Source organism: Phragmites australis, chromosome 6, assembly GCF_958298935.1.
Source record: "Phragmites australis chromosome 6, lpPhrAust1.1, whole genome shotgun sequence".
Lineage (NCBI taxonomy): Eukaryota > Viridiplantae > Streptophyta > Magnoliopsida > Poales > Poaceae > Phragmites > Phragmites australis.
The window spans coordinates 9,128,044-9,149,205 of NC_084926.1; the positions used below are offsets into that span (position 1 = coordinate 9,128,044).

General features: G+C 45.0%; 1 protein-coding gene across 1 annotated transcript; it reads right to left on the reverse strand.

Moving 5' to 3' along the window:
* Nucleotides 1–3,569: 3,569 nt before the first annotated feature.
* On the reverse strand, nucleotides 3,570–5,922 carry LOC133920422 (protein DETOXIFICATION 49-like). Its single transcript, XM_062365043.1, has one exon. It carries the CDS (start codon nucleotides 5,688–5,690, stop codon nucleotides 3,969–3,971), a length of 1,722 nt encoding a protein of 573 aa, XP_062221027.1. The 5' UTR covers nucleotides 5,691–5,922; the 3' UTR covers nucleotides 3,570–3,968.
* Nucleotides 5,923–21,162: the final 15,240 nt, after the last annotated feature.

A 21,162-nucleotide genomic window follows, 5' to 3' on the forward strand; every position in this document is an offset into this window, starting at 1 on the left:
TAAGAACTAACCTGAACAAGTGTGCGACTGCCCCCATCTGTTGTTCTGAAGACAATACTAGTATTATCAATGAGCTTCTTCCATGTGGTCTGACCTCCTTCCCCATCTTGTATCGTAGAGTACCGCTCACAACAGGTCACCTTCGAAGACATCATCTCCAGCCGCTAATTGACAAGGTTGCTTCTAAATTGCCGACTTGGCTGGCCAAGCTCATTTCTAGAACTGGGCGTGTCACCCTTGTGAAAGCTATCCTCTCCTCGACCCCGTTGCATACACTGATGTCCATCGTGGTTCCACCGTGGGTACACAAGGAAGTCGACAAGTGTTCGGGGGACGTAGTCCTATCGCCTAGCAAAGGGTATGCATACTGGCTCTCTATGGTGGCCTGGGTATTGCCAACCTCCAGCTTGCCGACATTGCTCTGCGAATGAGATGGCTCTGGTGGCGGAGATATGATCCTTCTAGGCCGTGGGATGCTCTCCCTCTTCATCATGAGCATGCTGTCACCGCCCTTTTTGATGCTTTGGTCATATTTGAAATTGGCGATGGGAAATCTACATTTTTTTAAAAATACGTATGGATTGATGGTCGCTCCATCCGATCCCTGGCACCAGACCTGCTAAATTACGTTCCTCTTTCTTGCTTGAATCTCAGATTAGTCAATGAGGCATTGACTAATCGTCGATGGGTTCAGGATATCACTGGCCCTCTTCCCATTCCCGCCATCTCACAATATCTATAGCTTTGGTCCATGCTCCAACACATCAATCTCTCTGAAGAGCAAGATCACGCGATCTAGAGATGGAATTCTTCTGGGATCTACTCAGCCAAATCAGCATAGAACCTCTTATTCCTAGGTTCCATCTGTTTCGCAGGTGCAAATCTCCTATGGAAAACTTGGGTGCCTTCCAAAGTGAAGTTCTTTGGATGGCTAAGCCTCCATGGTCATCTATGGACTTAGGCTCGAAGGAAGCAGCATGGTTTGCAACCGGATGACCTTTGCACCCACTGCTCACAAACTTCGGAGACTGCAAATCACTTTCTTCTTCACCGCGTCCTGGCACGGGAGGTTTGGTGGTGGGTGCTTGGCACCTATGTCCCCGCTGTTGAGATTTCCTTTCTCGACTGGTGGTCGAACCTTCAAGGATGGGTGGCAAGTCAACTCCGTAAAGGCCTAGACTCCCTACTCCTCCTCACAGCATTGTGTATTTGGTTATCACGGAATGACATTGTTTTCAACAGTCGTCGTGCCTCGTTCGACACCTTAGTGGCCCGCATCAGGGAGGAAGCTGCACGATGGTGTGACGCTGGGGCCAAAAACCTAGCTGTGCTTCTGATGCAACTAGGCACGTACGACTCTGTCCTCTAATTCACGCTGAGGTGTAGGTTTCAGATGGTTGCTGCTTTCATGTAATAGCTCTCTAGTATCATCTTGTTTTTGACCAGTTTTCGATCATTGTGCAACTCTTTCTATACTCTTTATTTAATTTAAAGATGTACACCTCTCCTAAGTATTCAAGGGGAAAAAAAGAGAGAGCCATGTTACCGCGGACTGACCATTTCACTTTAAAAAAATGCCACCCGTGGTCAGTGCATGTAGCCATCACACCCACGAGTTACCACTTAGAGTCTACGAACGTTGTACGAACCACTATATAATTATGCGAGTTTTTTATTTTTATATTTTTTCTATTAAATATTTAAATAAATAGACTCATGATGGCAAGATTTGCAGAAATAAGCACCTACCGTCCTCTGAAAAGCCATTTCAGAGGGCGGTAAGGATGCCACGGTGGCACCGCCACCCCTTACAGTCCTCTCAGAGGATGGGTGGGGCCCACCCTGACGCCTGCTGCCCTATCCGTCTTCTCAAAGGGCGGGTAGGTACTAAGTGCCTTTTGAGAGGGTTGGTAGGCTTACCACCCTATGAGAGGGCGGGTAACCCCTGCCCGCCCACTAATAGGGTGGGTAGTCTTGGTGAAATTTGTTTTTTAATTTCACATTTGTATAGCTCAATTTGAAAAAATAGTGTACATTCATTCAGTGAAATATGTTGGAAATTGATATTTTGAAAATTTTGGATCGGAACATTCAAAAAGTGGCCAAAACGCATCACGGAGTAGCTACTTTTTGGAAATTATGGATCGTTGTAAATTTGTCGATATTTATTTATGTATTTGATGTAAAATTGTATCAGTAATTTTTTAGTGATGTATTGTTGGGAGGATACAAAATCTAATTTTATGAACAATTGTAGATGTGAAGTACTCTTAGTATATTACCCGATATGGAGGTTACATATGGTGACAAATATTGCATGGGGATATACGGTGGCATGTTGTTTTGGCCACTTTTTGACCATTTCGATTCAAAATTTCCAAAATATTAATTTTTATTATTTTTCACCGAATGAATGTGCACTATTTTTCAAATTGAGCTATACAAACATTAAATTAAAAAAATAAATTTTACCAAGACTACCCGCCCTATCAGTGGGCGAGCAGGGGCTACTCGCCCTCTCAAATGGCGGTAAGCCTACCCACCCTCCTACCAGTTCTCTAAGAGGGTGGTTAGGGCGGTGGGCGCCGGGTGAGCCCCATCCGCCCTCTGAGAGGGTAATCTTTACCGTCTTTTGAAAGTAAGGGGTGGTGGTGTCACTATGTTATCTTTATTGTCCTCTGTCTTTTCAGAGGGCGGTAGACGACTATTTTTACAACTCTTATCATTAGAAATCTATTTATTTAAATATTAATAGAAAAAATATAAAAAAAACTCTAATTATGCGCGGCACAGGCGGATCCACCCTCGGGCCGTCGTGGCGCCGGGGCGGCCCTGGTTGGCTTGGTTGGTGCTGCGCCCTGCGGCCGGACACCGGGAGTAGAGGAATCTCATCTCCTTCGCCGGGATGGGACTATGGGAGCCGCATCTGCAATCTTCTGCTTGTTCGTACACCATATGGTGGTGGTAGGAGCGTTTTATGTGAACTGCTCTGGCTCAGTTTTTATTTAAGACCATCATGGTAGTATAGGATTAGTTTGTTTTAATATGATGTCGTGGTAGTTCAAACTTTAAACTAAACTAGAACTGGGCATTGTACGTTCAAGCATAAGGAAATGCACAAGATGGCAATTGGTTGCATCTTCTTGAGGTTTTCAAGCATGGGTGCCGGTCTTTGATTCGTAGATGTATGTGACGGAATCCGTTTGTTTATCGTGGATAGTAGACCTTGTGGTTGTAAGTGTGTTTCTATTGTGACTCGCTGTTGATGGATTCATCGGTTGTCACTGAAAAAATTCGTCTTAATAAGATACACAAAGAACAAACTTAGATTTGATCCCTGATGAATAAGGTACAACCACTTACACTAACTATTCAAAACAAAGCTTGATTCTCTACCTCTAAGTCACTTTGACATACACACATCATAATTTTGAAAGAAAAAAAATGCTTAGGGCCTGTTTGAAGTGTAAAATTTCGTGAAATTGTTCAATTCCCGCACGGTTAGGAAATTCTCTTTAATATGTTGCACCGTTCATAAGGTATCGTATAGAGTGCAGTAGCATTTTCTTTTATGTATCACTCTGTAAGTTGCAGCATTAGGAGATGATCTGCTACTTTGACGATGCACGACGTGCCCGACTTTTTTCTTGCTCCTTAGCTCTTCAAAATCTTGGATTGGTGATTTTAGTGGCAATATACCCGCTCCTTCTCACTTTTAACAGGGGCAGCTGCGGGAGCAGCGTTGTGAGTATTGAGAAGGTTGTTCTACCAACAAATAAAAAGAAACTCTTTGAAATTTCCTGTCAATGTTCTCATCTTCTATAACAGCCATAAAAAGAAACTTTACAAATAACCAATGGGTGACAAAATTGTCACTCTGTCCGCCTCTCTTGTTCCTCTCCCGCCAAAAAAAAAGGACAAAAAATGGCTCCAAACGTCGAATGGCACACGCATGGTTGCCTTGGATGTCAGCAGCGATCGTTTGGCCGCTCGATCACTACGTCGATAAGCAAGACCGGCTTCTCCTCTCCACCGGCTGCTTCGACTTTCATGATCTGACTACCCTTGCCGCTGCTCTCTTTGGTCTCCACCGCGCCTGCTCCAGTGAGCAGCTGTGCGCGCTTGGCCTCGGCGGCCCAATCCGTCCGCCCGATCACCAGCAGCATGCGCACCACGCAGGCGGCCTGAGCAGCAAGGAGGCCCAGCCACAGGCCTTGGAAGTCATAGTGGTACCAGAACGCTAGGACGAGCGCCACGGGCGTGCCCACGAGGTAGAACGACCGGAGGTTGATGCTGGCGGCGTCCTTGGGCCGGGCGCTGCCCCGCAGCACGCCGCACCCGGTCGTCTGCGGGCAGTTGCCGAGCTCGCACGCGCCCAGGATCGGCAGCACGGACGCGGTGAGCGCGACGATCGCCGGGTCGGCCGTAAACATGGTTGCCCATGCGCCCCGCACTAGGTACGCGAACGCGGATGCCACTCCGCCGAATGCGAACCCGAGCATCAGGCCGACCGTGGCCGCGCGGCCCGCGTGGCCGGGCCGGTTCGCGCCGAGCTCGTTGCTGACGCGCGTGGACACGCCGAAGCTGAGCGAGGAAGGGAAGATGTAGATGAGCGACGTGGTCTGGATCAGGATGCCCATGGAGGCCACCGTCGCCTGCGGGTTGGCGAGCAGGCCGCACAGGAGGATCATGATCTCGTACCACCACCACTCAAGGCAGACACTGACGCAGCTCGGTAGCGCGAGGCTGACGAGCTCTCCCCAGCCGCGGAAGCTGTCGGCCGAGAGCGCGAAGCCGCCAGTGCGCTTGTGCACGCCCTTGAACAATATGTAAGCGAAGAGAAACAGGAGGAGGTTCAAGTTTGCCAGCACAGAGGCCAATGCCACCCCCCTAATGCCGAGACCGAGGACGGAGACGAGGACGTAGTTGATCGGCAGGTGGAGAGCAATGGCGAGCGCGGCGCACAAGGTGAGAGGCAGGTTGATGGACTGTGTCCGGAGGTAGATGCGGACGGGGTGGAGGAACGCCTGGAGGAGTAGGTCCGGTAGGGAGGCAAGAATGTAGGTCTCCGCGACCGCGGCGATCCCGGCGTCCTGGCCGCAGAGCAGGAGCAGAGGCCGCATGTGCACCCACAGCCAGCCGATGGGGACGGCGGCCGCAACGAGCATCAGGACAGTGCGCTGCGTGGTGACGCCGAGGAGCTCGTAATGGCCCGCGCCGAAGGCCTGCCCGCATATGGGCTCCATGCCCATGGCGAGGCCCGACAAGACGGAGTAGCCGGTGATGTTGGCAAAGCCGATGGCGAGGGAGCCGCCGGCGAGCGCCAGCCCGCCGAGGCGGCCGAGGAAGAGCATCGAAATCATTGACCGGAGGTACAGAAGCAGCCCCGTCAGGATCATCGGCAGCGCGAGGCCCAGTATGGACCGCGCTTCCGCGCCCGCCGCGCCGGCCGGCATCGACGGCATCATGGGGAATGTGACGGACAAGGAAACGGACCAGACTTCCTTCACCGCCCTGGCGAGCCAGCCCGGCTGCTTGCGCGTGAGCACCGGCGGCAGCTCCTCCGCGGCGCCAGCCTCCTCGACCGGCACGACGACCTCCGTCTTGGGTAGCAAGGAGGCCGTGAGGGCCCTCTCGCCCGCACGGGAGCCATCGCAGCACGCCACCGTGGCGCCGGAGCAGGACGACATGCCCGAAGCAGAGGAACGCTCTGTTCTACTCTGCTCTGGTCCGCGTGCGTTTCGCAGGCAGATGGACGTTTCGGGAGCCGGTTGATTGCACGCTGGGGCTGGCACGACGCTAGCCCCGAAACGTCCAGCTCGCGCGCTGTCTCCGCCCAGGAGGCGAGTGCGTTCTCCCACTTCCCGAAGGGCAAGGAAGAGGAACTGACAGGAGAAATCAAATAATTTACGCGTGGCTGGCGAAAGTGGCGCGGTGTGCTGCAAGCGGGGATGGGTGGGCGGGGGGTTATATAGGACGGATGGGCACAGCCGCACTGGCACGTACGCCTTGGACCCAGCGACCTTTCTTTCCCGCAATTCTACCGGTTTTTGGAACGCACCTGTCGTCCTTGTTCCTTTGGCTGTTGGGCAGGCGCAGGCCGACGATTTGGAATTTTCAGCGAGTGTTCAACAACAGCAGGCTCGTCTTATTTTCAGTCCTGCACGATTCAATTGCAGTTATGAATTTGTTTATCCCATTAAAAGCAACATACCATTTGCTCTTTACGTAAAGCCGTATGTGGCACGTGTTGCCGAACATTGCAGGGGTAGAGGGTTGGCGTTGTTAGTGGCAGCGGTTGGTGCGTGCCAATGTAAACAGATTTGGTTAGTGCTCCAAGCATGGACAGTAGTTTTTTCGGTGCGGCCAGCTCGATCTACCGTATGTGATGTAGGTGGCAAGGTGCGCAGCGCAGGGCACGGAGATATCTCACTTGGTTTGAATGGCGGAAATGTTCTTCATGTAGGATCCTTTTTTTTTCTTGCGAGATGTACTATGTAGGAGTACGTATTTAAGAGGTTCTCTATAGAGATACATATTAATAAGAAGAGTTTGATGAGCTAAAAGCTCGGTTAATTAAGTGAAAACTGAGAGAAATCACATAACACAACGGGCTAAGAATCTAGCTAAACTAGACATAGAGCAGTGCAGAGACAACACTACAAAACTACAGCCAAAGTGGCTACAAGAGCCAAAAAAAAGAATCGCAACAACACCGCTCCTGAGCAATGTGCAAGATCAACAACACATTGTCTCATGTAAGCTTGAAGGCCAACGACTAAAATGATTCGAGAGAGCACCCTTCGGAGGTGGGGGAGGTGATCCATCAAACTTGGTCAGAAACTTCAAGGATAGACGAGCACTTTGATGTACCATTGACCTATCCTAAGTCCTCCTCCTACGTCTTGCCGGTGCTATCGGCAACGGTGAAGGTCACAGTGGAGTAAAAGGGGATCCTTGACCCCCAAGAATAATAAACGTTCAGGTGCTTCACTGGAGTCTAGAATTAAGCACAACAGGAAAGTCCGAACTGTATTCTAGAGTCTTCGGCTCGAACACGGTGGGGGCGGTTGGCAATGAGATGAGGTAAGCTTCATACGGTTGCTCATAAACCAGGGATGCTGCTTCCAACTATTAAAGGTAAATCCCCGGGTAGTCACAATAGAACTCTAGGGTCCTTGGCTCAAGTGGGAGAGACGGAGCCACCATGTGTTGCTCACAATCTGAAGGAGTCATGGCCACATGTGTTGTGGTTGACCCATCTTCCGCCTTGGCAGCATGAGTATGGGGCTGCAACCTACGATCGACCATGGGTCCCGACTGCTCCTCATTAGTCGATTGGGCAACACCATCTGCAATGGTGACCAAAGGGTCGGCATTACAACTTGGAGCAACGTTCGTTCCGAGAGCAGATCCTGGTGCATCTATGACTGATTCATGAATGACTCCTGATGCTTTTGTGCCGCAGAGGTGGTCGGCACTTTATCCACTTTATTGACGACGGGAAACTCTCGGCCGTCCAGGTCCGCAACGACCACGGGCAAGGAGTCTCAGGGAGGCATGCAAATAGTTGCGAGCAAAGAAAAGGACGATGGGGTTGGAGAGCACCGAACTAGAGAGCAAGGACCAAAGAGGCCAACCATGTCAGCACAACAGAGGTCCTCATTAATTGACTCCATGCGCTCTAGTTGGTTGGCCACATGCGGTAGCTACAAGTTGATGGTAGAAACCTCATCCCTAAGAGTGTGCATCCCTTCCTCCAAGTAGGTTGGAATCAACTGTTGGAGCTTAGAGTGTAGCGACTGCACTAGAGGTGCCAACATTGTCTGAAGGTCATGTGCAGTTGAGCCTTGACAGGCATGCATCATCATCCACACATATCACCCACCCTATCACGGCAGACAGAGTTGGTGTCCTTGCCACACCTAGCAAAGGGTCGAGGTGAAACCGATGACGAGGAGTGAGGTTCATACTTCGGAGTTGTAGCCATGATCTCTGCCCAAATTCGAGCTAGCTATGAACGGTGAGGTTGGGCGGATAGGGAGGGAGCGTGCGAGCCAGGAGTAGTAATGGACCGAGAGCAGCATTGCCGCTCCAGGAACTAACTTGGTGTTCGCGTGCAAGACAGCGATAACATCTGCCCCGATCCCACCTCTTGAAAGCGAGACTGCGCTTGAAATGAGTTGTGAGCGAAACTGGCGATGGATGTTTGGCATGGCGTGGAGATGGGTCCTACCTAGGGTGACCCTTCGAACACACCAACACTCACGACGCCTTGACAGAGTTGGTGGGAAGCGCCAGTGAAGGTGGAGGAGGAGGCATTGGTGGTGATAGCAGTGTGCGACGGGTTCTCACAAACGGCAAGCGGCAACCATGGCTTGGGCAATGGAGAGGGTGTTGGACGCCGACAAAGGAGTGGGCATTCAGTGGATCTAGCGGTAATGTTGGTCTTAGGTCACCCCCCTGCACCAGGGCCACAATTGGGACCCCTGTAGAGAAAATGGAGATATGATGATCCTCGAACTTGGCAGTGGCGCTCAAATTCCTTGTGATGTAAATGAGATCTAGGAGGCATGGATCCAGCGGTCGGTGTGGACCAGGCAGGCGATGATAGGCTCCTAGCCAGTGTCAATTTAGCGGACCGCTTCGCACCTTGGGTGACGACGTGGGCAAATCTAGATCGGTGAGGAGAAGCTGTAATAGTAGGGGAAGAGTAACTTCGACAGCTGGGGAGGAGGAGTTACAATGATCTGGAAGGAGGAGCTTCGATGGCCGGGTTGTGGGTGGCCGGCGTTGGGTGGGGGCCCCTTCTAGCTCCTCCTCCCTTCGTAGACAGAGTTGGAGAAAAATTCAAATCATTTTGAAAACCAAAAACTAAACCTATTTTTCAAGAATAATGTCATAAGCCTGTTGGATCATGTAAGAATTAGTGCTGTCTTAAGAGGAATGAATTAAAATCATTTAAAATAAAGGCTTGGGCTCAAGTATAACCTAATCAATTTCTATCTAAATGTACTATCATCCTCTCCCTCCTGTAAGACCACAGCTGCCCGAAGCCCTCATCTCCAGCCCGATCCGCCATGGATTATGGATTTGTCCCACTCGACTCCTTGCGTCCTTGGGGTGGGGAGAGGCCCGCCATGACGCGACTCCGTGCCCCCAACATGTGGTACCACGCCACCACCACGCATGCCTCACAGCTCTGCGACGTGCTCGCTCTTGCGGACGTTGCGGCGAGAAAACCATGCGGCGCGCTATCGGCGGTGAGGCTCTCACGGCGTCGCCACGGACGTCTGTCTCAGGTTCTCATATTCTTCTGTCATCCATTTGGCCCAAGGCTACCTCGAAATGGCTCTCGGCCTGTAGAGCAGGGGCTCTAGCTTTTCTTCAGACCGGGTCAGATCTGCTTAGGTCTACTTGTATACTCGTACAAAATACCTTACCATAGGTAGTTCCTGCTTCGAAAATGAAAAAAAAAAGAGAAGATAAGAAAGTTCATGAGAGTCACTTGCTCCATTATTACTCCACCATTTGGAACTGGGCAGCGCGCGCCACGACATTTTGGATTGCCCAATAGACCTACACAATTATGCTGACGCTGATTTCACTTCTAAGTTGTCCTGCATAGTTTTTCCGAAAATCTTCTTGCTCTCTAAATGAGTGGAATAATCGATCCAATATGGTCATATATGCTCGTATTTGTGGCAATGGGGCCTCCGTGAATATATACCAGCCAGTTGCACCAGAAATCAAATTCGTTTTGGTAACCTGACAATATTTTAGGCAGGCCTACTAAAGGGGATTGGAAGGATCTAAGAAATAGCGGTTTTCTTAAGCTGAGGCTCTCATACACTGCATGTGTCCATCCAGCCTAACTAGCTAGCTAGCGCTAGCTGCAACCCGTATCCATATAATTTTTTTTGAAATACCCAGATTAGTCCGTAATCCTAAAGTTTTTTTCATTATTTCAGAGAAAAATAGAATGACTTAAATTGCATATTTTGGTGGGGGCTAAGTCGTCACACCGGTATAGATTAATAAAAAAGTAACAGTTACCATTTTATTGTAGCTATTAGAGTTCTACGACAAATACAATTGTACCCTAGACGACTCATAGTCATTTAGAGTTGTATGGCGTATTAAATTGCAACTGACCTAGCTGCGCAACTGCACAGCACTTATGCTAGCTCCAATAGCGGTGATCAGCATTGCTAAGGAATGCCATATATTATCATGATCAGACGCTACACTTTTGAAAAATAATATGGTAACCAGCTCCTATCCAAATTAACCCGGGGAGTACGTCCCCACATGCATGGCGATCGATCGAAACGCAACTGTGATATACCAAATCAGGAAAAGGCATCATCGTCTCGATGTACTCCGGTGTTTTCGGCGTCAGGTAGCCATATTTTCACCGGTAGCATCTAGATTTCTAGCTAAATGGTAAATGTTTCAGTGATTAATAATAATTGTATTATTATGACTAACAAATATATTTTGAAAGATATTAAAAAAATTAGTTCACAATGATAATCAGGTATTCTTGATTCCTAAGTTGATTATATGCACGATCAAAGAACTTGTGCATCAAAATTAAGGATCTTATACTTTAAGTGTTATAAAAAAGATGAAGGACACTTATAGTAGTATAGATCTTTATCATTAGTCTTTTTGACCGTACTATAAAGAGAGGTTAAGAGTAGTAGCTTGATCTAGTGAGTCTAGAATTAGTTTGATACACACGTATGAATTTCTAGCACTAGGTAGCTCCTAGAAATCATTGGTTGAGTCGTCAAGAAGTTAGAGCTCAAAGTGAGCTGAATTGGACGAGCTCAGCAACAAATATACCTCATCGGATAGTCCGGTAATTTGAAAAGAATATTCACCAGAGTTTTTCTTTTGGTTCAAAATAGAAGAGAACTTAGTGCACTGGATGATCCGGTGTCTAACTAGCGAAATCACCAGAAGCCTTTTTTGGTGACACGTGTTCAAAAGTTCTCGAAGTGTTTCATTAGATGGTACGGTGTTGAAGTGGTGAGTGAATCAGACTATTTTCATCAGAAGCAAAATTTCTAAGAGAAAATAAATTTGAGCTCACTAGATTATTCGGTGATGGAAAGAGGGGATCACCGAACTATTTCTTGTAGAGGCAAATTCTAAGTGCAAAAAAAATGAAACTCTACTCACCGGATAGTCCGGTGTTTATGTTGTGCTCACCGGACAAATGCATTGGAGCAATGTTGTAGAGATGTTTAGAAGAGGTTTCACTCACCGGATGGTCCGGTGTAGGTAACGATGACATCATCGGACTAATTCTTGCAGAGAGGTTTGCTATGAGTGTTTTGGCTTGGTTCTTCTAACCGGATTGACCAGTGTTACTTCAGTGGTCACCGGATGAATACACCAAAGGATCAATGGGTAATAACAGCTGGCATAGGTATCTCTGATTCGGTGCTAATAGAAAAAGTGGGTGGTTAGGAAATGGCTAATTTTGGATCTCTAGGCTATAAATACCCTCTCACTTGATTTTATTTCTCTCTCTTGTGACCAAGAAGAGTTCATACACTGTGTGTTATCAAGAAACAAGAGAGAACACTTAAGTTGATTTCTAAGTCTCTAATTGAAGATTAAGGACATCATTAGTACTTGGAGAGTAGCAAGTATGCATCTAGTTGTAGTCTAGGGTCGATCTTGGTCAAGTGAAGTTATTGGCTTGTTACTTTTGATGGTTGGCAACACCTAACCGGTCTTTGGTGATTGGAGGTGTCTTGTCGAGCTCTTAGAGTTCTTGTGAGAGCCCTGGAACGAGCTATATACTTGGTTTGATACCCGCCAATCTGGAGATGAAGAAGTAGCAATCATGAGGGAGCATTTGAGTCTTGATGACTCAAGAGGGAGCGATATCTTTGGTGGATGCTCCAACGAGGATTAGGGGGAGTGTCAACTCTTAGATACCTCGGGAAAAAATCCGGTGTTCTCTTGTCCATCTCTTTACTATTTCGTAATTTAATTTGAGCATCTACATTCTTTCAAGCTTATAATTCCGTTTTTTCTTAGTGTCTTTGCTAGATTGTTTTATTGTCTTCTCCTAGTTTGCTTGTATAGTCGCATTTTTTCTCTTTTAGACTAAGGTTTCTATTTGTTCTAGATTACAGTAGACGTTTTAATTGTCTAATTTATCTCTCCTTTTGGACCATTCGATCATTTCATCATTGCCTCATTTGGGTGTTGTACACACCTGCTCTCTATGCATATCATGTCTTGGAGATCTATCGATCTTAGGACATTTCTAGTGGTTATCTCTAGTTACTATCTTTTATTTCTTTTGGCATATTTTTTAAAATATTTTGTTTCTAATTCTCTATACATCATAATACTTAGAGTTATCTCTTATTTTCTCTCCTTTAAGAGCTAGCTTTCTAATATTCTTTTCCACGTGAGCAAGATTTCTCTTCATGTCAGCTTCATCTTCACCTCCACCTATTTCTCTTCTCTCTGCATACTATAGTAATAAAAGCTAGCTGCTATCTATAACCACTGAAATTACCATAACATAGAGAGGAGCAAAACCAAGGTTACACAGCAGGCAACGCAAAGCTGGGTGCAGGCAAGCAGAATAATATACGTACGCGAGATGCGTGGGCATATGCATGCAACGTCCATGTTACTGCATGAGGCGATCTGGCTAATGGTCATCGGAGCAAGTGTGCCCATTTTATAAGCGGGCATCAACCAACGAATCTTTGGGTCTATGGGGAGAGCGCTTCGTCCTCATCTACCAGATTCTCTGCAAGATCCATGCCGGTGCTGTATGTCTGCATCCGGTAGATGATGGACGGGAGCCGGCCGGCCGGCAAGGGTCCCCATGCAACTGCATGCAGATGCAGTGGGCGGGGGCATGCCTCGTCCGTCCCTTGCCTGCGTTACTTGAGCGCAGTTGCGGTGTCACATGTACGTATGTACTGCTAGGAATGAACTCTACGTGCCCCTGCCCCGCCATCTTCGATCGGACTGCGACGCGCATGTATGTACACACACAAACACACACACATATATACGCACATGTAGCTTAGCTCTGAAATAACATTGAGCGATCGACCCAGTTAGCTTCCAGCCGTCCAAACATTTTACATTGTTATTCAGACACTCATTCATCATGTACGTTGTGCTAGATCGATGGTCCGTGCCTCTATATACTAGGGTATCATTGAGGCATCTACGTACGTGCTTAGTAAAATGAAAGGCTTGAAAGCACAATGGTAAGCTAGGCCACATTGTATATATAACCTTCACCACCCTTGATTGGATTGAATTGAAGCTACTCATATCTAGTACGTCGTCCATGGGTGAGTCCTCGAGTGTATTATTTTGGAGCACTTGCGTTGTCTTTCTGGCTTGAACGCAACAGCTAACAAGGGGACAAATTAAGGAGCTCTTGTTGTTGTTTCTTGGCTATGCGGCGTTTGTCGATCGATACCTCCCGGCTCAAGGACGTTAATCAAAGCTTGCTCTCGCCTGCAGCGATGCGGACGAACATGCATGTCAGCATGTGCGTGCCTGTACGTGTGCCATGCACCAAAAGCGCCTCTCTTGGCGCGTCTGCTGTCCGCATTACCGCGGGCTTCGCTCTGCATGCGGCCAAAACTTGTTGTCTCCATGCATGCTGCTGCAGTGCTATTCCGTATCTACACCACTTTTATTAGGTTTTGTACGTAGATTAAATTTTCAGACTTTGGGAGAGCTCGGTCGCCTTGCTATTGGGCGCTAGTACGTGAGGGTGACACAAGTCTTCGTATGCATACGGTGATTGCTGTCAAGTAGTCCTCATGCATGAGGTACGTACTTCTATCAGCTAGCTGAAATGATACTGGTATATATTACTCTATCTCGTTTACAGGTGCAAGGGACTGACCGGTAAAGAAAACAGGAATGGGTTATGTCTCGTACGAACAAATTTAGGTTACGGGGACGTTCTTCACTTTCCAAATTATATGCTTTTGACTTCTTTTCATCAGTTTCTCTTGTCTGATATGATCCCGACAAGCACTAGCGGTATAAGCTTATTTCCAGCCGAAGTGTACGAATGGCTACGTCGAAAACGAGTCCAGTACTTCTATCCCGGGTAATGATTCACTCATCATGCAATGACTCATGCGCACCGTGAGTTTCTTACGAGCTTATCGTGTAGGGAGGGTTTCTTGTTCTTTTTTACTTTGTACTCCATTCATGTCGCTTTCGTTTTCTGGACCGGCCGAGCACGAGTGGTTAGATAAAGCTGACGGCCGGCCAAGTAAATTTGCAGTCCTTTTCAAAACCAAATTGAAATATGACGTCTTGGTTTATATACGATGAATGATCGATAAGATTACTGATGTGATTTGATGATTTTGAGATTATATGAATAAGTCTATATATTGCAATTATTATCATGACTAACAAAATTAGAGAGAAAATGGAGTTAGAGAAATGTTATTGCTTGTCTCATGATGTGTAGATGATGGATGTAACTTGGCAGTCGACGGTGGGATGATCGGGACTAAGCAGGGTGCTTAGTACCGGACGATCAAAGAGGCCGAACGGAGTCAAGAGTAATCCTAACTATACATGTGAAGGTCAAGCAAAGCATGGAAGACGGATGAAGACGCTGTGTTGACAAAGTCAAGAAAAAAAAGGATATCGATGCAAATGACAAGACGACCCGAGAGATCGGGAGTGAGAGAGACTTACCGGTGGTCAAGATCGCAAGACGGAGTACACACATCGACATCGAAATACTTGCTCAAGGTGTGAGCAAGTTACGGTGAGTTATGTTTTGAGAAGCGTGCAAGGTGATTTTGCGGTTTGGTCTTAAAACTGTGGGAAGGATGGAAGTGCACGTGTCATCATCATGAAGCTTGCGTCGAGGCAAAGCTAAGTCATAAAGGCGACACGGCCGTCCGATGGATGGAGGAGAAAATTGACCAAAATACCCTCGATGGTAGGTAAGAGTGTACTACAAGATTAGGAGTTAAAGAACCTAGGCCTATAAATAGAGGAGTAGAGCTATGAGAGAAGTTGAACCAGCCACTTGAGCCTCTTGAGCTATTTATATGAGAGTCTTGTGCTAGGGTTTTAGATGAGAGGAAGATGATTGCTTAGTATATGTATTAGGTGAGAGCTTTGTGAGAAAAAAATCTTTATGATCTGTCTAAAATAGGGGTAACCTTGGAAGTAATAAAGTTTATTTTTGTTCTTATGCTAAGTATTCACCTCCTTCTAATTTCTCTCTATTGATTCCTTTGCTAATTTGCAAGTTTTTTGGTTTTTGATTGTAATTTTTGTTTTTGTGCTTGCGGGAAACATTCCCTTAGGGAGATTGTAGCATTTACTTTAGAACATGTATGTGATTTTGATGATTAATGATAACATAGTCAATGAGACTAATATGTGTATCAAATATATGATTTAATAGGTCTTATGGATACAACACATGAAGAAGCCATCAAAGCCGGGACAAAGTTTTATTGAATTGGAGGAGACCCAGAGAAAATGACCTCACCGGATGGTTCGGCGTTGGATAAGTTTGCATACGCCGGAGCTTTGTGTCCAAATGCAGTTGACCTCATCGTATAGCCTGGTATTAAGCAAGTTCAACACACTAGATAATCAAAAGTGCAAAGAGAAAGCAGAAGACCCTATCAGATGGTCCGATGCTTAAGAAGTGTGCTCATCGGAGCATTTTTACAGAGGGTGAGGATCACCTCACCGGATGCTTCAATGCTCAATGTGTAGTACACGCAGGAGCATTTCCAAAGGAAGGAAGAGAAGAAGCCATACGTTGGATGATCCGGCGTGAAGAGGTGTGAACACTAGAGGCTTACACCGAAGTATTTTCTGCAGAGACGTTTCCAAGAGTTGAAGACTGGAGATCAACCCACCGGATGGTTTGGTGATCTATGCAGTGAACACCAGAATATTTTGTGTAGAGAGGCAAGAAATGGCACGGATGACGGTAGTATGCACGTCGGATGGTCCGACGATGAAAAGAAGAACACATTGGATAGTCCGGTGTTCACAGAGGTTTTGAGTGGGGGTTTCAATGGCTAGTTTTTTAGGTTGTGCACACCGGATGTTCCGGTGAGTGTACCACTATTAATGTCGGAACATTCAGTGTTCATAGTTTCTGTAAGCCATTGGGGCAATGCGTAGTCCGTGGGGTTGAGGTTATAAATACCCATCCACTCGATGATTTGAGAAGGTTGGAGTCCAGGGATGCCCTTATACACCTGAGAAGACATCCAAGCTATCAAAATGCTAAAAGTGTTCATCCAAGGTGATTAAGCACAAGATTAGTGAATGATTAGTGCTTATAGTTCTAGAGAGAAGAGTTGCTAGGTGTTGCTACCTAGAGAGTGAATCAGTGAGTGATCCAACCTTGTACCTCAAGGTACGCTAGCACCTTGAAGTCTTAGTAACTCGCTGATACCTTGATTCGGAGTTGATCAAGCTTATTGACCCTCTGACTTGTTGTGGAGCGACGACAATATGCTTGTATGGGAATGCAGAGATCCTTGCCTTAGTAGCTTAAACTCTGAAGTGAAGACAACGACAAGTGACCAGGAGAGAGGCTAGTAGTTAGACCTTACTTTTGGCTTGGTGGCTCATCCGGGTTGATGCTTTATCTTTGTGGCTTGGTGGCTCAAGAGGCGTGAGCGGAAGAGTCTTAGCGATCGAGGGCATATCCTTGGTGGACCTTCAACATGGACTAGGGGTGACATTCATACCATCGATATCACGGGATAAAAATCTTTATATCGAGTTTGCTCTCTCTACCTTATTTATATTTTTGCATTTACATACTTGCAATTTACCTTCCTAGATAGGTTCGAAGCTCTTTTGATTGATAGAGTAGACACACTAGATAAACCTAGAGCACATTTAGATAGAATTTGATATAGGATTATCTTGTGTAGTTTTTGGAGCCGAATAGATTCTAAGTGTTCTAATTCACCCCCTCTTAGGACGTCACCGATCCCTACAATTGTTATCAGAGCTAGGACTCGCATTTAGCTCTTTAATTAGTGTTAGAGCTTCATACCTTCCACAATGTTTCACCAATTCAAGTGGCATTTGAGCCTTAGTCTTATTGTGATCTGTTAGACTTCACCGCCTAGTGAGTTGTGACGTTCGGGGTTGGGATGAATTCCTATAATGCTCCACTTTTTGATGGTATAAATTTTCCGTGTTGGAAAGTTTTAATGACTTTTTATATGCAAGGTCAAGGTTTAGATGTTTAGAGAGTCACCGAGGAAGGGATGAGACCTCACATCACAAACAAGGAGAGACATTCTGATGTTGTGGCAAAGAGTATCCTTTTATCATCTCTATGCATCGATGCTTTTAATCGTATTTATTCTCTTATCAATGCACATGATATTTAGACTAGTCTTATTGAAATACATAAAGGTACAAAGGATGTGCACAATAAAAAAATATCATGTGCTAGTAACTAAGCTCAATGACATCAAACAACTACCCCATAAAAATGATAATGACATGTATTCTCGTTTGAATATTTTTGTTAATAAGATCAATAGACTAGGTTTGACGCAAATTGAAGATGATCAAGTGCTGAGAATAATACTTCAAGCTCTTCAAGATCCATTATCTACGACAACAATGACATCAAAAAGATGACTCCAAGTCAAATGCTCGATAAGATTACTACCCATGAGATGACCATAAACATGAGGATGGAAGATTTTTATTCATCTGTCACCAAAAATCTTATTCTCATAAAGAAGCCAGCTCAATGCCAACACATGAAGGCAATGATGAGGAGACAAGAGTAAGAGTTAAGCTCAAGCGAAGATGATGGTGATCAAGATGAAGAGAGCAATGAAGAGAATGATCAAAGCATATTATGTGATGATAAAATTGATCGCAACATCGCCAAGCTTTTCTCAAAGTTAGAGAAAAATATAACTAGAACTAATACCAAGATTGAACATCCAATCTCAATTGAAGAACTGATCAACACAATTGATCATATCAAGAGGGAGAAGAAGACCAAGAACAAGAGAGAGATAAGAGAAAGAGTCAAAGCATTTATAAGCATAGGAAGATGGGTGAGCAATAATGAAGATTCAAGCCCAAGTGATAAAAGTCTCACCATCCTTCTTTCCAAGAAAAGCTCTTCCAAGATCATCATCACACAAGTCGTCACGCAAGCCATCTAATAAGTACCTTATGACCAAAGATATGGATAGTAATGTAAATAATGATGAATTCGATGAGGACTCTCCCTCTCAAGAAGACCACTTTTATTTGATAAATGAGCAACAAAAGGCCCTTAAGAAGAAATCTAAATAGCTTAAGAAATTCAATGCTTTTAATAACATTCATACTACATTTCTTTCTAATTATGAATAATTATTGAGAAAATTCAATTTGCTATACAAGTAGCATGAAGAGCTTAAGGCTAAATTTGAGTGTATTGATTCTCAAACTAAGTTCCATTTAAACCAATCTACCTATCTATTTAATTTTAATCCTAAGGTAAATGTTTCCACTTCTTGTAAGGATTTAATCGATTTATCTAGCTCACCCCTTTGCAATGAGATATGTATTGAGAATGTTATTGTAGATTCACCTAATGAACTTATTGCACAAGAGAATGATGAGCTTAAGCAAAAAGTGGAGAAGCCCAAGAAGATTTATCAAGATTAAAGGGCAAAAAGCATGTCTATCCTCCTCAAGATAACCATACTACTATGGTGAAGAAGCTTACAGAGGGGTCCACTGTGACAAGGTTCAAGTAGCATAAAGAAAGCCACAAGTTCTTTCAATACAAGCAAGTCAAAAAGGAGACAAATGAGAATAAGAAGAAGACGATCTCTCCAACAAGACTTTCAACATCTACACTAAACCTAACTACAAGATCAAGACCAAAAGTAATCACTACAAGCTCAAGAAGAAGAACAATGGTAAAGTAGTTGCACACATGGTTGGGAGAAAGGAACATGAGTGGAACCAACTTATTTGGGTGCCCAAAGAAGTTATCACCAACATGAAGAGGCTCCAATTGGTTTGGGTTACAAAGAAGACTTGAAGCCTGAAATGACTATAAGGATTTAGAGACTTGGCTGATAAAATGGAGTAAAAGTTCAAGCAAAAAAGCTAAGTGTACAAGATTAGGCGTATTGATGAAGATCATGATCATCATTCCCATGCAAAGGTAAAAAAGTAATGGTAGCTAGATTCTTGTTCATGCATTTTGTTTTACATCTAGCTTATTTGACTTGTCTAGGATTACATAGGTATATTTCAATTTATTGCAATACCTAGTGTAGGTTTTTATATGGTATGTTGTTTATGTTTCTCTCTAACCCATTAGCAACCTATATTACTTATTAGTGGTAGGTCCTTTACATGTCATATCTATCATTTGATATATTTTATGTGCCATGAGTCTAATCTATATGATAGATTCTCCGTTGTTATCAATAATAACTGCTCATATCTCACTTGTATGCACACATTTAGGCGAAGTATATCATATAGGTTGTGATTTTGAGACTAACATATGTGATATCTTTTATAGTCTCATAGAGTAATCGATAAGTCCCTGGAATATACAATGCTTAAAGGATTCAATTGGTACCTTTATCAAATCTTTTGTTTATTTAAGCTACCTTCATATATAATATGGCTTAAATTTTCTATCTTGACATATTGTCTAGTTATGTATATATTTTTTCTCATTTTATGTATGTACACATATAGGGAGAGTTTAGATTATATTATATGTTTCATGAATTATGATCTATATTTTTTTCATCTCAATTGATATAAACATATATTTTAAATTGAATCCCTACAAATAGTATCACTTTATTGGATCATAGTTTATGAATCTCTATTTCATGCACTCTAATATTTTTTCTCTTGAGTTCAATATTTGTTTATAAGCTTTTTGGGAGATTATTGATAAATAGGGAGAATTGTGATGACCAAAGCAAGTACAAAATACATGAAGGTTGAAAAGGGGAGGAGCTCTTGTATAGATTGATCAAGGGAGATAGTGACGTTGGAGAAAGGGGGGCCACAACAAAGGAGAACTAACTAGTAAGAATATGCATCCAAGCTGGGACAAAGTTTGGTTGAATTGGAGAAGACATAGAGAAAATAACCTCACCGGATGGTCTGATGCTGGACAAGTTTGTACACGCTGGAGCTTTGTGTCCAGATACAGTTGACCTCACTAGATAGTCTGGTGTTAAGCAAGTTCAACATAACGGATAATGAACATTGTAAAGAGAAAGCAGAATACCTTACTGAATGGTCCGGTGCTTAGAAAGTGTGCTCACCGGAGCATTTTTGATAGAGGGTGAGGATTACCTCACCAGATGGTCTGGTGCTCAATGGGTAGTACACGCAGGAGCATTTCCAAAGGAAGGAAGAGAAGAAGCCATACATCGGATGGTCCGATGTGAAGATGTATGAACACCAGAGGCTTACACTAGAGTATTTGCTGCAGAGACATTTTCAAAAGTTGAAGACTGAAGATTAACCCATCGATTGATCCGGTGCTCTATGCAATGAACACCGAAGGCTTACACCTGAGCATTTTGTGCAGAGAGGCAAGAAATACCTCGAATGGTGGTTGTCGGAGGATTAACTCCTGTCGCAGGGATCCCGAGAGACCCCTTTTTAGAGATTCGGCCGGGGTGATGATCCTGAATAAGTTCGTCGTAGAAATGAATAAGAGTAAATGCAATGGTCGGTGGTGGGGGATGATGACCTAGTGCAAAAAGAAGTAAATGCACCGGAGTTTAGACAGGTTCGGGCCGCACGGGGGCGTAATACCCTACTCCTGTATGGATGCAATAACTGTCCTGAGGAAGTCCCTCAATGATGTTGCTGGTTACAAGAAATATGATCTAACTAAAAGCTTGAGGCTCCTTGTTCTTCGGCTGGAACTATGCTCTGGTCCTGTGCTTTGTGTTCGTCTATGGTTCGGTTCTTGATGCTTGGATGCTTGTGGCTCTTGTTCGGATTCTCCGTCCTCTCTCTTTCTTCTGCGTAGCCAGCTCTTTTAAGCATTCGCCGGCCGAGACATGCCCCGAACGGGAAGGGCACAAGTTCCAAGATGCCACGACTGGGAAAGGCGTCATCATT

What these genes read in the sequence shown, in the direction of transcription:
- LOC133920422 (XM_062365043.1), bottom strand. Translation starts at nt 5,690, where the DNA reads ATGTCGTCCTGCTCCGGCGCCACGGTGGCGTGCTGCGATGGCTCCCGT.